Here is a 22354-nt window from a genome sequence, read left to right on the forward strand (position 1 = left end):
GCTCAGATCAAACCTCTACAGTCGATGGTCCCTACGTCAGCTCAGATCAAACCTCTACAGTCGATGTAGCCTACGTCAGCTCAGATCAAACCTCTACAGTCGATGGTCCCTACATCAGCTCAGATCAAACCTCTACAGTCGATGGTCCCTACGTCAGCTCAGATCAAACCTCTACAGTTGATGTAGCCTACGTCGACTGACGTAGCCTCGCAAGCCAATCGTAGAATGCGACGACGAAACTGAAGCAAATAGTACAATCTGGCCAGGTTGATATCAATATTTTAATCCGGTAACATCGCACAGTGTGACGTGATAATTGTAACAGATTAGTCTGCTAAGGCCTTAAATGCCTGATTCAGAGTTGAGATAAACGTGTGCTACCCAGCCCTTCACTAGCCTTATCGATGTTGATGTGTGCCTACTGTTTAGAGATTATGGTTCCCATAGACTCTTACCTGTGCATGAATCAGAGCGTCGTTGAACAGGATGAGCCAGTTAACAGAGAACCTCCCGGCGTTCTGGAGGGTCAGGCTCTTGTTGCTACTCTCATACACCAGCCTGCGCTGGGGCTTACGGAGGACATCCTAGGAGCAGAGCAGAGTACTACTGTATTTAGAGAGTAACTTATCCTCTACACAGCAGCCTGGGTCTTCTGAAGAAAGTCCTGCAGACTAGCAGAGTTGACAGAACACAGTATAAACACATCTGAGACCAGGCTAACAGTATTAGATCTATAGACAGGATAACTAGTGAGATCTACAGACAAGATAACTAGTGAGATCTAGACAGGACGACTAGTGAGATCTACAGACAGGACGACTAGTGAGATCTACAGACAGGATAACTAGTGGGATCTACAGACAGGACGACTAGTGAGATCTACAGACAGGATAACTAGTGGGATCTACAGACAGGACGACTAGTGAGATCTACAGACAGGATAACTAGTGGGATCTACAGACAGGATAACTAGTGGGATCTACAGACAGGACAACTAGTGAGATCTACAGACAGGATAACTAGTGGGATCTACAGACAGGACGACTAGTGAGATCTAGACAGGATAACTAGTGAGATCTACAGACAGGACGACTAGTGAGATCTACAGACAGGATAACTAGTGGGATCTACAGACAGGATAACTAGTGAGATCTACAGACAGGATAACTAGTGAGATCTAGACAGGATAACTAGTGAGATCTACAGACAGGATAACTAGTGAGATCTACAAACAGGATAACTAGTGGGATCTAGACAGGATAACTAGTGGGATCTACAGACAGGATAACTAGTGAGATCTACAGACAGGATAACTAGTGAGATCTAGACAGGATAACTAGTGGGATCTACAGACAGGATAACTAGTGAGATCTACAAACAGGACGACTAGTGAGATCTACAGACAGGATAACTAGTGAGATCTAGACAGGATAACTAGTGAGATCTACAGACAAGATAACTAGTGATATATACAGACAGGATAACTAGTGAGATCTAGACAGGATAACTAGTGGGATCTACAGACAGGATAACTAGTGAGATCTACAAACAGGATAACTAGTGAGATCTACAGACAGGAAAACTAGTGGGATCTACAGACAGGATAACTAGTGGGATCTATAGACAGGATAACTAGTGGGATCTACAGACAGGATAACTAGTGGGATCTATAGACAGGATAACTAGTGGGATCTACAGACAGGATAACTAGTGGGATCTATAGACAGGATAACTAGTGGGATCTACAGACAGGATAACTAGTGAGATCTACAGACAGGATAACTAGTGAGATCTACAGACAGGATAACTAGTGGGATCTACAGACAGGAAAACTAGTGGGATCTACAGACAGGATAACTAGTGGGATCTACAGACAGGATAACTAGTGGGATCTATAGACAGGATAACTAGTGGGATCTATAGACAGGATAACTGGTGATATCTACAGACAGGATAACTAGTGATATCTACAGACAGGATAACTAGTGGGATCTACAGACAGGATAACTAGTGGGATCTACAGACAGGATAACTAGTGAGATCTACAGACAGGATAACTAGTGGGATCTACAGACAGGATAACTAGTGGGATCTATAGACAGGATAACTGGTGATATCTACAGACAGGATAACTAGTGGGATCTATAGACAGGATAACTAGTGGGATCTATAGACAGGATAACTGGTGATATCTACAGACAGGATAACTAGTGGGATCTACAGACAGGATAACTAGTGGGATCTATAGACAGGATAACTGGTGATATCTACAGACAGGATAACTAGTGGGATCTACAGACAGGATAACTAGTGAGATCTACAGACAGGATAACTAGTGGGATCTACAGACAGGATAACTAGTGGGATCTACAGACAGGATAACTAGTGAGATCTACAGACAGGATAACTAGTGGGATCTACAGACAGGATAACTAGTGGGATCTACAGACAGGATAACTAGTGGGATCTATAAACAGGATAACTAGTGGGATCTATAAACAGGATAACTAGTGATATCTACAGACAGGATAACTAGTGGGCTCTACATACTTGACTAGTTGCATAAAGGTTAAATAATATATATATTTGTTTTTAATCGTTCGATATTTCGTGATAGTTCACCAATAACATGTCTACGGTTCTATAGTCTTGCATTATCATACGCCCAAGTCTCATTGAAAATCAAGGTGTTCAGTGCTCTTCCATTACAGTACTGGAGATGGCTCAATATGTTTTGATATTTGAATGGACCCACAACAAAATGGCTATGGTTATGTAACATCTACTCACAGTAGTTTTCCCAGAATATGTCCTCCAGAATTGGTTCGTTGTCTCTGCCTCCTTCCTCTTCCTCCCCAGGCTGAGAGACAGTGCCTCATACTTGGAGCAGCCCTCCTGCAGCCTCTGGTATTCCACTGTACTCTGAGATTACCAGGAGAAAGGCTTTAAATGTGATTGATTGATTGATTGATTGATTGAGAAGAAAAGAGAAGAGAAGCGAAGATATAGTGACAACATTCCACAAAGACTTCAGAACCGGTTAGAAGTACTGATAGATGGAAGGGACGTACCACATCGAAACAGGTGGCCAGTTTGAGCAGCAGCCTGGCGTACTCGTGGATGTGTTGTATAGGGGAGTAGAACAGCAACACCAACAGGTCCAACAGAGGAACCTTGTCTTCACTGGACTCTGACAGCTGACGCAAAACCTCAAACTTCTTACCAAAACACTCCCTGGAGAGGACATCAAGGGGAGTTGTATCAGGAATGTGAATGTACTATGAAGCCTATATAAACTCAGCTAAAAAAATGTAAAATAAACGTCCTCTCACTGAGTTTATATTCAGCAAACTTAACATGTGTAAATATTTCTATGAACATAACAAGATTCAACAACTGAGACATGAACTGAACAAGTTCCACAGACATGTGACTAACAGAAATGGAATAATGTGTCCCTGAACAAAGGGAGGGGGTCAAAATCAAAAGTAACAGTCAGTATCTGGTGTGGCCACCAGCTGCATTAAGTACTGCCGTGCATCTCCTCCTCATGGACTGCACCAGATTTGCCAGTTCTTGCTGTGAGATGTTAACCCACTCTTCCACCAAGGCACCTGCAATTTCCTGGACATTTCTGGGGGCAATGTCCCAAACACTAGATCAGTTCCTCCGATCCCCAGCCCGTTCCTCCGATCACCAGTCCGTTCCTCCGATCACCAGTCCGTTCCTCCGATCACCAGCCCGTTCCTCCGATCACCAGCCAGTTCCTCCGATCACCAGTCAGTTCCTCCGATCACCAGCCCGTTCCTCCGATCACCAGTCAGTTCCTCCGATCACCAGTCAGTTCCTCCGATCACCAGCCAGTTCCTCCGATCACCAGTCCGTTCCTCCGATCACCAGTCAGTTCCTCCGATCACCAGTCCGTTCCTCCGATCACCAGTCCGTTCCTCCGATCACCAGTCCGTTCCTCCGATCACCAGTCAGTTCCTCCGATCACCAGTCAGTTCCTCCGATCACCAGCCAGTTCCTCCGATCACCAGTCCGATCACCAGCCAGTTCCTCTGATCACCAGTCCGTTCCTCCGATCACCAGTCAGTTCCTCCGATCACCAGTCCGTTCCTCCGATCACCAGTCCGATCACCAGTCCGTTCCTCCGATCACCAGTCCGTTCCTCCGATCACCAGTCCGTTCCTCCGATCACCAGCCAGTTCCTCCGATCACCAGTCCGTTCCTCCGATCACCAGTCAGTTCCTCCGATCACCAGCCCGATCACCAGTCAGTTCCTCCGATCACCAGCCAGTTCCTCCGATCACCAGTCCGTTCCTCCGATCACCAGTCAGTTCCTCCGATCACCAGTCAGTTCCTCCGATCACCAGCCAGTTCCTCCGATCACCAGTCCGTTCCTCCGATCACCAGTCAGTTCCTCCGATCACCAGTCAGTTCCTCCGATCACCAGTCAGTTCCTCCGATCACCAGCCAGTTCCTCCGATCACCAGTCCGATCACCAGCCAGTTCCTCTGATCACCAGTCCGTTCCTCCGATCACCAGTCAGTTCCTCCGATCACCAGTCCGTTCCTCCGATCACCAGTCCGATCACCAGTCCGTTCCTCCGATCACCAGTCCGTTCCTCCGATCACCAGTCAGTTCCTCCGATCACCAGTCAGTTCCTCCGATCACCAGTCCGTTCCTCCGATCACCAGTCAGTTCCTCCGATCACCAGTCAGTTCCTCCGATCACCAGTCAGTTCCTCCGATCACCAGTCAGTTCCTCCGATCACCAGTCAGTTCCTCCGATCACCAGTCAGTTCCTCCGATCACCAGTCAGTTCCTCCGATCACCAGTCAGTTCCTCTGATCACCAGCCAGTTCCTCCGATCACCAGTCAGTTCCTCCGATCACCAGTCAGTTCCTCCGATCACCAGTCCGTTCCTCTGATCACCAGTCCGTTCCTCCGATCACCAGTCAGTTCCTCCGATCACCAGCCAGTTCCTCCGATCACCAGTCCGATCACCAGCCAGTTCCTCCGATCACCAGTCCGTTCCTCCGATCACCAGTCCGATCACCAGTCCGTTCCTCCGATCACCAGTCCGTTCCTCCGATCACCAGTCCGTTCCTCCGATCACCAGCCAGTTCCTCCGATCACCAGTCCGTTCCTCCGATCACCAGCCAGTTCCTCCGATCACCAGTCCGTTCCTCCGATCACCAGTCCGTTCCTCCGATCACCAGTCAGTTCCTCCGATCACCAGTCAGTTCCTCCGATCACCAGTCAGTTCCTCCGATCACCAGTCAGTTCCTCCGATCACCAGTCAGTTCCTCCGATCACCAGCCAGTTCCTCCGATCACCAGTCAGTTCCTCCGATCACCAGTCCGTTCCTCCGATCACCAGTCCGTTCCTCCGATCACCAGTCCGTTCCTCCGATCACCAGTCCGTTCCTCCGATCACCAGTCCGTTCCTCCGATCACCAGTCAGTTCCTCCGATCACCAGCCCGTTCCTCCGATCACCAGCCAGTTCCTCCGATCACCAGCCCGTTCCTCCGATCACCAGCCAGTTCCTCCGATCACCAGCCAGTTCCTCCGATCACCAGTCCGTTCCTCCGATCACCAGTCCGTTCCTCCGATCACCAGTCCGTTCCTCCGATCACCAGTCCGTTCCTCCGATCACCAGTCCGTTCCTCCGATCACCAGTCCGTTCCTCCGATCACCAGTCCGTTCCTCCGATCACCAGTCCGATCACCAGTCCGTTCCTCCGATCACCAGTCCGTTCCTCCGATCACCAGTCCGTTCCTCCGATCACCAGTCCGTTCCTCCGATCACCAGTCCGTTCCTCCGATCACCAGTCCGTTCCTCCGTTCACCAGTCCGTTCCTCCGATCACCAGTCCGTTCCTCCGATCACCAGCCCGTTCCTCCGATCACCAGTCCGTTCACCAGTCAGTTCCTCCGATCACCAGTCAGTTCCTCCGATCACCAGTCCGTTCCTCCGATCACCAGTCCGTTCCTCCGATCACCAGTCCGTTCCTCCGATCACCAGTCCGTTCCTCCGATCACCAGTCCGTTCCTCCGATCACCAGTCCGTTCCTCCGATCACCAGCCAGTTCCTCTGATCACCAGCCAGTTCCTCCGATCACCAGTCCGTTCCTCCGATCACCAGTCCGTTCCTCCGATCACCAGTCAGTTCCTCCGATCACCAGTCCGTTCCTCCGATCACCAGTCAGTTCCTCCGATCACCAGTCCGTTCCTCCGATCACCAGCCCGTTCCTCCGATCACCAGCCCGTTCCTCCGATCACCAGTCAGTTCCTCTGATCACCAGTCTAGCGGTGATAGAGCTGCCAACGGAGCTAATGCAGTCACTCTACAGCTGGAGGTGGGGGACCAGGTCTTCATACGCCCAATGGCTAACATACCTGTATGGGTCTCCGTGAAACCTCCGTGAACCTCACTGTCCTCTACAGGTCAGTTGGTAGAGCATGGTGCTTGCTACCGGCAGCATAGTGGGTTTGATTCCAGGGACCACATGACAATAAGTGGATTTGGATAAAAACCATATGCTAAATTGCATATTACTATTTGCTAATATTATTTTTGGAAACAGTGACTCTTTCCCACATAACTGTAACACCTGTATTGGATTCATTCAGATGGGAATCGTTGGGAGAAATACATTGGTTGGCTAGCTGTCCTCTACTGTCTAGGTAGAGTCCCATTACTGCGTTATCTTGTCGTTACTCTCTTGTTCAACACCAAGACAGATTTCTCTCACCACTGCTGCACATTGCAAAAGCAATGCATTATTTAAGAGAAGTAGAGAGTTTCTACCTGATCAATACACAGTTAGTGATGAGTAAGTCAATGTGGTTAGTGATGAGTAAGTCAATGTGGTTAGCGATGAGTAAGTCAATGTGGTTAGCGATGAGGAAGTCAATGTGGTTAGCGATGAGGAAGTCAATGTGGTTAGCGATGAGTAAGTCAATGTGGTTAGCGATGAGTAAGTCAATGTGGTTAGCGATGAGGAAGTCAATGTGGTTAGCGATGAGGAAGTCAATGTGGTTAGCGATGAGGAAGTCAATGTGGTTAGCGATGAGGAAGTCAATGTGGTTAGCGATGAGGAAGTCAATGTGGTTAGCGATGAGGAAGTCAATGTGGTTAGCGATGAGGAAGTCAATGTGGTTAGCGATGAGCAAGTCAATGTGGTTAATGTAACTGGGATGATGTACAGTACAATAGACAGTAAGAGTTTACACAAAAGATAGTGTAACTGGGATAAGGTAAAAAAGAAGGACTTACACAGATGGCTTCATGAGGGCTTGGAATCCCCCCATAACCAGGAAATTACCCACTGAGCCACAGTACCTGCAGAGAGAGAGAGAGAGAGAAAACAGATGGTGAGAACACTCGGGCAGGGGAGAAGGGAACACTCGGGCAGAGGAGAAGGGAACACTCGGGCAGAGGAGAAGGGAACACTCGGGCAGAGGAGAAGGGAACACTCGGGCGGAGGAGAAGGGAACACTCGGGCAGAGGAGAAGGGAACACTCGGGAGGAGGAGAAGGGAACACTCGGGCAGAGGAGAAGGGAACACTCGGGCAGAGGAGAAGGGAACACTCGGGAGGAGGAGAAGGGACACTCGGCCGGAGGAGAAGGGAACACTCGGGCGGAGGAGAAGGGAACACTCGGGCAGAGGAGAAGGGAACACTCGGGCAGAGGAGAAGGGAACACTCGGGCGGAGGAGAAGGGAACACTCGGGCGGAGGAGAAGGGAACACTCGGGCGGAGGAGAAGGGAACACTCGGGCAGAGGAGAAGGGAACACTCGGGCGGAGGAGAAGGGAACACTCGGGCGGAGGAGAAGGGAACACTCGGGCAGAGGAGAAGGGAACACTCGGGAGAACTCGGGCGGAGGGAGAAGGGAACACTCGGGCGGAGGAGAAGGGAACACTCGGGCGGAGGAGAAGGGAACACTCGGGCAGAGGAGAAGGGAACACTCGGGCAGAGGAGAAGGGAACACTCGGGCAGAGGAGAAGGGAACACTCGGGCGGAGGAGAAGGGAACACTCGGGCAGAGGAGAAGGGAACACTCGGGAGGAGGAGAAGGGAACACTCGGGCGGAGGAGGAGGGAACACTCGGGCGGAGGAGAAGGGAACACTCGGGAGGAGGAGAAGGGAACACTCGGGAGGAGGAGAAGGGAACACTCGGGCAGAGGAGAAGGGAACACTCGGGCAGAGGAGAAGGGAACACTCGGGCAGAGGAGAAGGGAACACTCGGGCGGAGGAGAAGGGAACACTCGGGCGGAGGAGAAGGGAACACTCGGGCAGAGGAGAAGGGAACACTCGGGCGGAGGAGAAGGGAACACTCGGGCGGAGGAGAAGGGAACACTCGGGCAGAGGAGAAGGGAACACTCGGGCAGAGGAGAAGGGAACACTCGGGGCGGAGGAGAAGGGAACACTCGGGCGGAGGAGAAGGGAACACTCGGGCGGAGGAGAAGGGAACACTCGGGCGGAGGAGAAGGGAACACTCGGGCGGAGGAGAAGGGAACACTCGGGGCGGAGGAGAAGGGAACACTCGGGCGGAGGAGAAGGGAACACTCGGGCGGAGGAGAAGGGAACACTCGGGCGGAGGAGAAGGGAACACTCGGGCGGAGGAGAAGGGAACACTCGGGCGGAGGAGAAGGGAACACTCGGGCAGAGGAGAAGGGAACACTCGGGCAGAGGAGAAGGGAACACTCGGGCAGAGGAGAAGGGAACACTCGGGCAGAGGAGAAGGGAACACTCGGGCAGAGGAGAAGGGAACACTCGGGCGGAGGAGAAGGGAACACTCGGGGCGGAGGAGAAGGGAACACTCGGGCAGAGGAGAAGGGAACACTCGGGCGGAGGAGAAGGGAACACTCGGGCGGAGGAGAAGGGAACACTCGGGCAGAGGAGAAGGGAACACTCGGGCAGAGGAGAAGGGAACACTCGGGCAGAGGAGAAGGGAACACTCGGGCAGAGGAGAAGGGAACACTCGGGCAGAGGAGAAGGGAACACTCGGGCGGAGGAGAAGGGAACACTCGGGCGGAGGAGAAGGGAACACTCGGGCAGAGGAGAAGGGAACACTCGGGCGGAGGAGAAGGGAACACTCGGGCGGAGGAGAAGGGAACACTCGGGCAGAGGAGAAGGGAACACTCGGGCAGAGGAGAAGGGAACACTCGGGCAGAGGAGAAGGGAACACTCGGGCAGAGGAGAAGGGAACACTCGGGCGGAGGAGAAGGGAACACTCGGGCGGAGGAGAAGGGAACACTCGGGCAGAGGAGAAGGGAACACTCAGGCGGAGGCCATGACAGTGTAACTACTACAGAAGAAACAACACTAAAACAGACATCTCTAGTAATTGTGTACTTGCTCTTTATACATGTCCAGGAAGGTGTTAGCGTGTTTCAGGATGACCAGTCCCTTGACGTCCCGGTCAGTATGGAGGAAGGCTGTAAGGGAGACGGAGTGTTGTCCTGTCAGGTGGCAGAGCCTGCTGTAGCTACTAGCCAGGGACTGGAACAGCAGGCTGGACGTCTGGCCCAACACTGTGCACACAGACTCTAGAGGAGACACAGACAGTACACAGATCAATTCACCATCCTCTCTGCAACACAGATAAATCCACCACCCTCTCTACAACACATAGATCAGCCAGAAGAGAACTGGCCACCCCTCATAGCCTGGTTCCTCTCTAGGTGTCTTTGTAGTTTCCTGCCTTTCTATGGAGTTTTTCCTAGCCACTGTACTTCTACAACTGCATTGCTTGCTGTTTGGGGATTTAGGCTGGGTTTCTGTAAAGCACTTTGTGATATCGGCTGATGTATAAAAGGCTTTATAAATACATTTGATTGATTGATTGAGATCAGTCCACCACACTCTTTACCACTGTTGTGTCATCAGCAAACTTAATGATTGAGTTGGAGACGTGCGTGGCCACACAGTCATGGGTGAACAGGGAGTATAGGAGGGGGCTGGGCACGCACCCCTGTGGGGCCCCTGTGTTGAGGACAAGTGTGGCGGAGGTGTTGTTGCATACAACACAGGGAATGTCAGTGAAGACATTCACCACCTGGGGTGGTCAGGAAGCTTAGTGATGGTGTTGAAGGCTGTGCTTTAGTCCATGAACAACATTCTTACAAAAGTATTCCTCTAGTCCAGCTGGGAAAGGGCAGTCAAATCAAATGTTATTTGTCACATATGCCGAATAAAACAGGTGTAGACCGTGAAACTTACAAGCTCTTAACCAACAATGCAGTTAAGAAAATATTTACTTAATAAAATAAAGTAAGTCAAGTAAAAAAAGTTTTTTAAAAAGTAAAATAAAGTAATAAAGTAAAATAAAGTAAAAATATTTAAATAACACAATAAAGAGGTGGGGGGTTACAGGACATTTGTAGGGGGGGGGGGTCGTTGCAATTAGTCTGGGTGGCCATTTGATTAATTGTTCAGGAGTCTCATGGCTTGGGGGTAGAAGCTGTTAAGGAGCTTTTTGGACCTAGACTTGGCGCTCCGGTACCGCTTGCCGTGCGGTAGCAGAGAGAACAGTCTATGACTTGGGTGGCTGGCGTATTAGGATTTTTTTTTAGGGATTCCTCTGACACCACCTGGTATAGAGGTCCTGGATGGCAGGAAACTTGGCCCCAGTGATGTACTGGGCAGTACACAATATCCTCTGTAGTGCCTTGGTCGGATGCTGAGCAGTTGCCAAACCAGGCAGTGATGCAACCAGTCAGGATGTTCGATGGTGCAGCTGTAGAACCTTTTGAGGATCTGAGGACCACATATTTTCAGTCTCCTGAGGGGGAATAGGTTTTGTTGTGCGCTCTTCACGACTGTCTTGGTGTGTTCGGACCGTTTGTTGGTGTGGACACCAAGGAACTGCTTGGCCCTCCCTTTCCTGTAGTGAAAGATCATCTCCTTTGTCTTGCTCACGTTGAGGGAGATGTTGTTTTCCTGGTACCACACTGCCAGGTCTCTGACCCTATAGGCTGTCTCATCATTGTTGGTGATCAGGTCTACCACCATTGTATCGTCAGCAGGCTTAATGATGGTGTTGGAGTCGTGCTTGGCCACGCAGTGGGTGAACAGGGAGTACAGGAGGGGCCTAAGCACACACCCCTGAGGGGCCCCCGTGTTGAGTATCAAGTATGGCAGATGTTTTTGCCATTTAGGCAGGTTACCTTCTCTTTCAGGGATTATGGTGGTCTGCTTGAAACATGTAAGTAAGTATTAAAGACTCGGTCAGGGAGAGGTTGAAATTGTCAGTGAAGGTACTTGCCAGTTGGTCCGAGCATGCTCTGAGTACACGTCCTGGTAGTCCGTCTGGCCCTACGGCCTTGTGAATGTTGACCAGTTTAAAGATCTTGCTCACATCGGCTTCAGAGAGTGTGATCACACAGTTGTCCAGAACAGCTGGTGCTCTCATGCATGCTTCAGTGTTGCTTGCCTTGAAGCAAACATAAAAGCCATTTAGCCCGTCTGGTAGGCTCGCATCACTGGGCATGGCTGGGTTTCCCTTTGTAGTAAATAACCGCTTGCAAGCTCTGCCACATCCGACGACTGTCAGAGCCAGTGTAGTAGGATTCAAACTTAGTCCTGTATTGATGCCGATGCACGGAAAACCCAGCCAACTGTATGGGTTAGGGAAAACCAACTGTATATTATCCATGTCGTAGTTCAGCCACGACTTGGTGAAACATAAGATATCACAGGTTTTGATGTCACGTTGGTTGGACAGTCTCAAACGGAGACCATCCAGTTTAAAAATCAAATAAATTTTTATTGGTCACATACACATGGTTAGCAAATGTTAATGTGAGTGTAGTGAAATGCTTGTGCTTCCAGTTCTGACAGTGCAGTAATATCTAACAAGTAATCTAACAATTTCACCACAACTACCTAATACACACAAATCTAAAGGGTGAATGAGAATATGTACATATAAATATATGGATGAGCGATGGACCGAGTGGCATAGGCAAGGTGCAATAGATTGTATAAAATACAATATATACATATGAGATGAATAATGTAAGATGTGTAAACTAGAGGTTGACCGATTAATGGCCGATTAATTAGGGCCGATTTCAAGTTTGCATAACAATCAGAAATCGATATTTTTGGGAACCGATTTTCCAATTTTTTTTAAATATATTTTTTTACACCTTTATTTAATCTTTATTTAACTAGGCAAGTCAGTTAAGAACACATTCTTATTTTCAGTGACGGCCTAGGAACGGTGGGTTAACTGCCTGTTCAGGGGCAGAAAGACAGATTTTCACCTTGTCAGCTCGGGGGATCCAATCTTGCACATTACCGTTAACTAGTCCAACGCAATAACGACCTGCCTCTCTCTCGTTGCACTCCACAAGGGACTGGCTGTTACGCAAATGCAGTAAGCCAAGGTACGTTTCTAGCTAGCATTAAACTTATCTTATAAAAAACAATCAATTATAATCACTAGCTAACTACACATGGTTGATGATATTATCTAGCGTGTCCTGCGTTGCATATAATCTGACTGAGCATACAAGTATCTAAGTATCTGACTGAGCGGTGGTAGGCAGAATTAGGCACGTAAACATTCATTCAAACAGCACTTTCGTGCGTTTTGCCAGCAGCTCTTCATTGTGTGTCAAGCATTGCACTGTTTATGACTTCAAACCTATCAACTCCCGAGATGAGGCTGGTGTGACCGAAGTGAAATGGCTGGCTAGTTAGCGCGCGCTAATAGCGTTTCAAACTTCACTCGCTCTGAGCCTTGGGGTGGTTGTTTCCCTTGCTCTGCAACGCTGCTTACGGAAGCTATACTGTTACACTGGCAATACTAAAGTGCCTATAAGAACATCCAATAGTCAAAGGTTAATGAAATACAAATGGTATAGAGGGAAATAGTCCTATAATAACTACAACCTAAAACTTCTTACCTGGGAATATTGAAGACTCATGTTAAAAGGAACCACCAGCTTTCATATGTTCTCATGTTCTGAGCAAGGAACTGAAACATTAGCTTTCTTACATAGCACATATTGCACTTTTACGTTCTTGACAATGATCCCAAACACACCGCCCGGGCAATGAAGGAGTGGCTTCGTAAGAAGCATTTCAAGGTCATGGAGTGGCCTAGCCAGTCTCCATAGAAAATCTTTGGAGGGAGTTGAAAGTCCGTGTTGCCCAGCAACAGCCCCAAAACATCACTGCTCTACAGGAGATCTGCATGGAGGAATGGGCCAAAATACCAGCAACAGTGTGTGAAAAACATGTGAAGACTTACAGAAAACGTTTGACCTCTGTCATTGCCAACAAAGGGTATATAACAAAGTATTGAGATAAACTTTTGTTATTGACCAAATACTTATTTTCCACCCTAATTTGCAAATAAATTCATTAAAAATCCTACATTGTGATTTTCTGGATTTTTTTTCCTCATTTTGTCTGTCATAGTTGAATTGTACCTATGACGAAAATTACAGGCCTCTCTCATCTTTTTAAGTGGGAGAACTTGCACAATTGGTGGCTGACTAAATACTTTTTCCCCCACTGCCTATTGAACACACATCCTCAGCCTTTGCCACCTTCTATAGGAATTTAACGACTGCATAGGGCTATGTTTTGGATGACTGGCTGCGAATGTTTATTGAATTGTGTTATTTCTGCCTTTTCTATTCCAGACATTCTGAAGCATCCCATGTATGTAACTTTAGTCTTTCACTTTTCGTTTGTCTTTTGTCTCACCTTTCCTCAGTAGAGGGCTGACCACCCGCTTGTTGACGTCTCTGAGCCTGCAGTAATATTTCCTGTCTGCTGCAGCCAGCTCGTGGAGAGCAGAGATGAACCCCATCACATTGTGGTCAGCCTGGGCTAGACAGGACTGTCCTCCGCCATACACACTGCTGATGTAGCCCATCTAGACGGGAAGACACAAACACATTACATAGCAATATTTTATGTGGCATGTACAGCCAAGTCTCAGGGGACAAGTTACTGGTAGGAGTCTACAGCCAAGTCTCAGGGGACAAGTTACTGGTTATCTCAAGGCCATCAGACTGTTAAACAGCAACCACTAACATTGAGTGGCTGCTGCCAACACACTGACTCAACTCCAGCCACTTTAATAATGGGAATTGATGGGAAGTGATGTAAATATATCACTAGCCACTTTAAACAATGCTACCTTATATAATGTTACTTACCCTACATTATTCTTCTCATATGCATACGTATATACTGTACTCTATGTCATCGACTGCATCCTTATGTAATACATGTATCACTAGCCACTTTAACTATGCCACTTTGTTTACATACTCATCTCATATGTATATACTGTACTCGATACCATCTACTGTATCTTGCCTATGCTGCTCTGTACCATCACTCATTCATATATCCTTATGTACATATTCTTTATCCCCTTACACTGTGTATAAGACAGTAGTTTAGGGATTGTTAGTTAGATTACTTGTTGGTTATTACTGCATTGTCGGAACTAGAAGCACAAGCATTTCGCTACACTCGCATTAACATCTGCTAACCATGTGTATGTGACAAATAAATTTGATTTGATTTGATTTTGGTAGGAGTCTACAGCCAAGTCTCAGGGGACAAGTTACTGGTAGGAGTCTACAGCCAAGTCTCAGGGGACAAGTTACTGGTAGGAGTCTACAGCCAAGTCTCAGGGGACAAGTTACTGGTAGGAGTCTACAGCCAAGTCTCAGGGGACAAGTTACTGGTAGGAGTCTACAGCCAAGTCTCAGGGGACAAGTTACTGGTAGGAGTCTACAGCCAAGTCTCAGGGGACAAGTTACTGGTAGGAGTCTACAGCCAAGTCTCAGGGGACAAGTTACTGGTAGGAGTCTACAGCCAAGTCTCAGGGGACAAGTTACTGGTAGGAGTCTACAGCCAAGTCTCAGGGAACAAGTTACTGGTAGGAGTCTACAGCCAAGTCTCAGGGGACAAGTTACTGGTAGGAGTCTACAGCCAAGTCTCAGGGGACAAGTTACTGGTAGGAGTCTACAGCCAAGTCTCAGGGGACAAGTTACTGGTATGCTTAATAAGTTATAATAAATTATAAAATCAAGACAAAGTAGCACTCTGTTTCCGCATAGATGTGATTGATTTATTAACAGGGGAAACTAACAGACAGTATCTAAACAGAGTGCTCCTTTTCCAATCTCCTGGATAGTCACCTGTCGAAGTGTTCTGGGGTAAAGGAACGTTGTGGGATTTTACTCGGTTCCTCAGTCGAGCAAACCCTTTCATTCAAGCTGGGCCGAAGCACGTTTGGGTAAAAACGTTTGTTTCTACATATTATAGGTATTATGTTCTACTCACATTCATACAGAAGGGCAGGAGGACAGGTCTGAGGGTGTACGTGTCAGTTCTGGAGGGAGAGCTCTCAGTTGACCCTGTCCCAGGTATGTGGTTCTCAGGTGTGGTCTCCATCACCTGAATTAATTCATTAATACTTTATTGTTCCGTAGGGAAATGTGTTCACCAACTATAAAGGCATTCCTGTCATACATTCACTGACTATACAAACACACACACACAGACACACACACACACACACCACAATGACACACACACACACACCACACTGACACACACACACACACACACACACACACACACACACACACACACACACACACACACACACACTGCAGAAGGGGAAGAGATTCCTCCAGAAAGCTATTGATTCAGCAGATACTGAAAAATGACTCTACATGTACAGCAACATAAACCGAAGAAATACAGAAATTAAACAATCTATAAGTTCTCACAATAAAAACAATGACAAGTTGCGTAACATGTTTAAAAAAATATATCTTTACGCTCGACAGTTTCCCGTGTGTATCAAGAATGATCCACCATTCAAAGGACATCCAGCCAACTTGATACAACTGTGGGAAGCATTGGAGTCAACATGGGGCCAGCATCCCTGTGGAACGCTTTGGACACCTTGTAGAGTCAACATGGGGCCAGCATCCCTGTGGAACGCTTTCCACACCTTGTAGAGTCAACATGGGGCCAGCATCCCTGTGGAACGCTTTCAACACCTTGTAGAGTCAACATGGGCCAGCATCCCTGTGGAACGCTTTGGACACCTTGTAGAGTCAACATGGGGCCAGCATCCCATCCCTTGTAGAGTCAACATGGGCCAGCATCCCTGTGGAACGCTTTGGACACCTTGTAGAGTCAACATGGGGCCAGCATCCCTGTGGAACGCTTTCAACACCTTGTAGAGTCAACATGGGCCAGCATCCCTATGGAACGCTTTCCAACACCATGAGAGTCCATGTCCCGACGAATTGAGTCTGTTCTGAACACATTCCTAACTCAATATTAGGAAGATGCTCCTAATGTTTTGTACACTCAGTGTATTTAGCATCACAAGACACAACACATAACTTATACAGTATACAACACATGTAAAAATCCGGTTCAGATACATTAGCCAACATAAGACGAGACAAAACTATCCCGTTTTAGAATTTGGGGTTGTAGAACAGCTGACTAAAGACCAGGCATTCACATTCATATTGTTTTATTTTATTAATTTAACCTTTATTTCACTAGGTAAGTCAGTTAAGAACAAATTATTTTTTACAATGACGGCCTACCCCGGCCAAACCTGGACGACGCTCGGCCAATTGTGCGCCACCCTATGGGACTCCCAATCACGACCAGTTGTGATACAGCCTGGAATCGAACCAGGGTGTCTGTAGTGACGCCTCTATCACTGAGATGCAGTGCCTTAGACCGCTGCGCCACTCGGGAGCCCAGAGTAAGAAGACCAGCTGTGCAGTTGAGACCGTTTCCACAGTAACGGTGCCTCTTTAGAATGACGTGATGACAGTTTGAAACAAAGCTGTCCTGTTGTAGCAAACTGAATACATGCACGTTGTAGTGAAATATCAGCAAGCTAGGCGAGCTACTACTGCAGCTATACAGCTAGCTTGGTGTCCGCTTGGCTAGCTACTACTGCAGCTATACAGCTAGCTAGGTGTCCGCTTGGCTAGCTGCTACTGCAGCAATACAGCTAGCTAGGTGTCCGTTTGGCTAGCTACTACTGCAGCAATACAGCTAGCTAGGTGTCCGCTTGGCTAGCTACTACTGCAGCAATACAGCTTGCTAGGTGTCCGCTTGGCTAGCTACTACTGCAGCTATACAGCTAGCTAGGTGTCCGCTTGGCTAGCTACTACTGCAGCTATACAGCTAGCTAGGTGTCCGCTTGGCTAGCTACTACTGCAGCTATACAGCTAGCTAGGTGTCCGCTAGGCTAGCTAGCAAGCTAGCTGCTTGGCTGAACACAGAAGGTCAGCGCGCTGTTCTCTGATTGGCCAAAGGGACCCGTCTTGCCGTAAGCCTCCGGTCAAGATTTGATAAAGGGCCGGCAGATAGCATAGTGTTTAAGAGTGTTGGGCCAAAAACTGAATGATCGCTGGTTCAAAACCACGGGCCGACTAGGTGAAAAAAATGTCGATGTACCCCTGAGCAGGGCACTTACCTCTAATTGCTCCTTTAAGTCTGCAAAATTACTCAAATGTAATACTGTATTTTGGAAACTTCAGCAGCCGACGTGAGACGTTCGTTCAGACGAAGCAAACGACATCGTTCAGTCTACTTTATCTGAACTGGGCTTTACAGGACAAACTGTTGTAGCAGGGGACATACTGACCTGTTGACTCTCTGTAGCAGGGGACATACTGACCTGTTGACCTCTGTAGCAGGGGTCTGACTGTTGACCTCTGTAGCAGGGGACATACTGACCTGTTGACCTCTAGCAGGGGACAACTGACCTGTTGACCTCTTAGCAGGGGACATACTGACCTGTTGACCTCTGTAGCAGGGGACATACTGACCTGTTGACCTCTGTAGCAGGGGACATACTGACCTGTTGACCTCTGTAGCAGGGGACATACTGACCTGTTGACCTCTGTAGCAGGGGACATACTGACCTGTTGACCGCTGTAGCAGAGGATGGGCTGGCAGCAGTCACCATCAGCCAGGAAAACACTGTGGCTCTGCCCAGCTGCCAGGTCCCACACACGCAGACCCTTTGACATCTGAGAGGAGGTCAAAACACACAAACACAGATCAGCAAGGAACACACTGTGGCTCTGCCCTGCCACCAGGTCCCACACACGCAGACCCTCTGGCATCTGAGTGTGTTTGTCCGTCCCCCCGTGAGATGTCAGAGTGTGAGGGCAACAGTATCAGTAGTGGGCCCAGATCCGTTTCTGCTGTGAAGCCAATTCCTATGGTTGTTGACAGGCCAAATATAATGATGACAACAACCGTAGGAATTGGCTTTACAGCAGATAACAGATCTGGGACCACCAAGCTAGACCTGCAGGCTAGACCACCAGACCAGTAGGCTAGACCACCAGACCAGCAGGCTAGACCACCAGGCTAGACCACCAGACCAGCAGGCTAGACCAGCAGGCTAGACCAGCAGGCTAGACCAGCAGGCTAGACCACCAGACCAGCAGCCTAGACCACCAGACCAGCAGGCTAGACTGCCAGACCAGCAGGCTAGACCGCCAGACCAGACCAGCAGGCTAGACCACCAGACCAGCAGCGCAGTATAACCATGAAGAACTAAAGACAAGAACATATGCCCTCCATAGTAGGTTTTTTATTTTTTTTATTTCACCTTTATTTAACCAGGTAGGCAAGTTGAGAACAAGTTATCATTTACAATTGCGACCTGGCCAAGATAAAGCAAAGCAGTTCGACACATACAACGACACAGAGTTACACATGGAGTAAAACAAACATACAGTCAATAATACAGTAAAGTAGGTAAATGTCGGTAGAGTACCTTGGCCTGTTGAGGCATGGTATTGGGGCTGTTCATGTGTCCCAACTGGCCGGATCTGTTGCTGCCCCACGAAAACACCTGGGGTGATAGAGCCTGGTTATATTGCACACAAGTCTCTCCATTTATAGGACGCTACAATATTAGCTACGTTGCGCTACATTTGCTCACACCATAACAACTTCTTAACAGTCTCTCCTCTAAATTCAAAAGAAGAGAGGCAATCAAATAAATACAATGCTAAAATGGCTAATGACTTGGCGATGGGATACGCGATGGGATAAGGCGATGGGATGGGACACGGCGATGGGGCGATGGGACAAGGGATGGGACAAGGCGATGGGATAAGGCGATGGGATAAGGCGACGGGATAAGGCGACGGGATAAGGCGACGGGATAAGGCGACGGGATAAGGCGATGGGATAAGGCGATGGGATAAGGGTACTGTGAGTGTGATGAGGACTGTGTTTTTACCTGACAATGTGCAGTAAGGGCCAGAGAGTGGTGTGTTCCTGCCGCTACCTTCACTACCTCCTCTCCATTCAGGCTCTTGATACACAGCGGCTGGAGTCTGGGTAGCTGGTCTCCGTGGCCCAGCTGTCCCTCCTGCCCCCGGCCCCAGCTCCACACCTCTGTGTTCAGGGAGGGCAGAGACTCCACTACCTCCTCCTTCCTGGGCACATTGGGCCTAGAGCGGGAGCTCCTCCTGCCGGGGAACTCAGGGGAGGCTGGAAGGAAAAACAAAAGGCACCAACATGTTATTTGACATATGAGTGGCTTACTGTATAACGAGTAATATAAATGAGTTAGAATTGAGTTATAGAGAGAGGGGATGCTGGAAAACCCAGCTTCGTACATTCAACATAGTTGATACAGCTATTTCAACACGTTTCTAATCTCAAGGGTCTTTCTGGGTTAGATAAAGGATGGGATCGCACAATATGAAAGTGCTGTAAACCAGCGCTTAGCAGACAATATGACAGAAATAGAAACTGCTGGAATGCAATTTTAAACATCTAAAAACCAGAAGAAGTCTATCAGGGTTGACCATGGGACTGAACACATCCCTCTGCAACTGGATCCTGGACTTCCTGACGGGCCACACCCAGGCGGTGAGGGTAGGCAACAAGACATCCGCCACGTTGACCCTGGACACTGGGGTTAATAGTTGCCAGCAGTTGTGAAAAACTGAAAGCACGAACGACCGCATTTAACCAAGGCAAGGGGACTGGGAATATGGTTGAACAAACAGTCCAGTTATGTCCTCCGTAAGGCAATCAAACACGGTGTCAGTACAGAGACAAAGTGGAGTCCCAATTCAACGACTCAGACACAAGAAGTATGTGGCAGGGTCTACAGACAATCAAGGATTACACGTCGCTGACACCGATGTCTTGCTCCCGGACAAGCTAAACACCTTCCTCGCCCGTTTTGAAGATAACACAGTGCCACGGAAGCAGGCTGCTCCCGAGTACTGTGGGCTCTCGTTCTCTGTGACCGACGTAAGACATTTAAGCATGTTAACCCTTGCAAGGCTGCCGGCCCAGACATCATCCTTAACCGCGTCCTCAGAGCATGCGCAGACCAGCTGGCTGAAGTGTTTACGGACATATTCAATCTCTCCCTATCCCAGTCTGCTGTCCCCACTTGCTTCAAGATGGCCACCATTGTTCATGTACCCAAGAAAGCGAAGGTAACTTAACTAAATGACTATCACCCAGAAGCACTCACTTCTGTCATCATGAAGTGCTTTGAGAGACTAGTCAAGGATCATATCACCTCGACCTTACCTGACACCCTAGACCGAAGGGGGGCAAAGCACAGCCCGTGGGCCATAACCGGCCCGTCGGGCACTTCAACGAGACATTTTACCCATTTTTATCTCCCCAATTTCCTGGTATCCAATTAGTCTTATTCCCTCAACTGCAACTCCCGTACAGACACAGGAGAGGCAAAGGTCGAGAGCCGTGCGTCCCCCGAAACACGACCCAACCAGGCCGCACTGCTTCTTGACACAATGCCCGCTTAACCCGGAAGCCAGTCGCGCCAATGTGTCAGAGGTAACACCGTACACCTGGCGACCGTGTCAGCGTTCATGCACCTGGCCTGCCACAGGAGTCGCTAGAGCACGATGGGACAAGGAAATTTCGGCCCGCCAAACCCTCTCCTAACCCAGACGACGCTGGGCCCATTGTGCACAGTCTCGTGGGTCTCCCAGTCACGGCCAGCTGTGACACAGCCACAGGTCTGTAGTGACGCCTCAAGCCTTAGACCGCTGTGCCACTCGAGAAGCCCCCGCAAATTGATTTTAACAAACAATTGGTTGCACATAAAATGCATCCCTCAGTTGAATTACAAAATCCGGACGTGGCCCTCGAGCCACACCTGCACCCACTTCAGTTTGCAAACCGCCACAATAGTTCCACAGACGATACAATCGCCATCTCACCTGGACAAGAGGAAGAATGCTGTTCATTGACTACAGAACAGCCTTCAACACCATAACCCTCCAAGCTCATCATTAGGAACCTGGGTCTGATAGGGCCCTGTCCAACTGGGTCTTGGACTCCAGGTGGTGAAGGTAGGAAACAACACCTCCACTATGGTAGATCCTCAACGGATGGGGCACCATAAGGGTAGCGTGCTCAGATCCTGTTCCCTGCTCACCCATGACTGCGGGGACGGAAGCCTTACTCAATCATGAAGTTTGGACGACCCAACAGTATAGGCCTGATTACCATAATGACAAGACAACCTGCAGGGAAGAGGTGAGGGCACTCGGATGTGGTGTCAGGAAAATAGATACGGGACGGATAAGGATATATATAGGTACAGGAGACAGGAGAGGGTTACGCCCCCTATACATTGACGGGATCGCAATGGAAAAAGTGAACAGGTAAGGACGGATACATCACTGATATCTGAAATAGGTCCACCCACACAGAGATGCAACAGCTCTGAACTTAGTCACTGTCACCAGGGGACAGATAGAACTTAGTCATAGGTACCAGCCAGCCTCCACGGATAGGGTTACCCTGAACTTAGTCAGGTCAGCCAGCTACCACCCGATACTCTACCCTGAAAATAGTGACTGGACAGCTACCACCCGGTACTCTACCCTGAACTTAGTCACTGTCACTAGGTAGCTACCACCCGGTACTTACCCTGAACTTAGTAACTGGTAGGGCTACCACCCAGTAGGGTTACCCTGAACTTAGTCACTGTCACTTGGGTTATACCTGGTGCTCTACCCTGAACTTAGTCACTGTCACTAGCCAGCTACCACCCGGACCCTGATGAACTTAGTCACTGTCACTAGGGCTACCACGGAACTTACCCTGAAGGTAGGGGACTGATAGGGTTATATATATATACATCACTGGTTAGGGTTTATATATAGGAACACCAGGGACGGATATGTTACATATACTCATTAATAGGTAGGGACTGATGTATTCTAGTCAATACCATCCTATTCAACTATAGCTCTATATATACTATTCTACCCTAGATTCAACAGTTATACTACA

General features: G+C 48.7%; 1 protein-coding gene across 1 annotated transcript in view; it reads right to left on the reverse strand.

Annotated features, from left to right (window-relative positions):
• Positions 1-22354, reverse strand: part of als2a (alsin Rho guanine nucleotide exchange factor ALS2 a) — a 98656-nt gene that overhangs the window by 64982 nt on the left and 11320 nt on the right. Inside the window, exons 7-16 of the mRNA XM_064977010.1 lie at positions 19299-19552; positions 18828-18905; positions 17962-18069; positions 15332-15445; positions 13733-13904; positions 9369-9558; positions 7283-7348; positions 3072-3234; positions 2791-2922; positions 456-584 (exon numbers count right to left, since the gene is read on the reverse strand). Coding sequence (XP_064833082.1) covers positions 456-584; positions 2791-2922; positions 3072-3234; positions 7283-7348; positions 9369-9558; positions 13733-13904; positions 15332-15445; positions 17962-18069; positions 18828-18905; positions 19299-19552 — 1406 coding nt within the window. The remainder of the gene's footprint in view (positions 1-455; positions 585-2790; positions 2923-3071; positions 3235-7282; positions 7349-9368; positions 9559-13732; positions 13905-15331; positions 15446-17961; positions 18070-18827; positions 18906-19298; positions 19553-22354) is intronic.

Source organism: Oncorhynchus masou, chromosome 10 (genome assembly GCF_036934945.1).
Source record: "Oncorhynchus masou masou isolate Uvic2021 chromosome 10, UVic_Omas_1.1, whole genome shotgun sequence".
Lineage (NCBI taxonomy): Eukaryota > Metazoa > Chordata > Actinopteri > Salmoniformes > Salmonidae > Oncorhynchus > Oncorhynchus masou.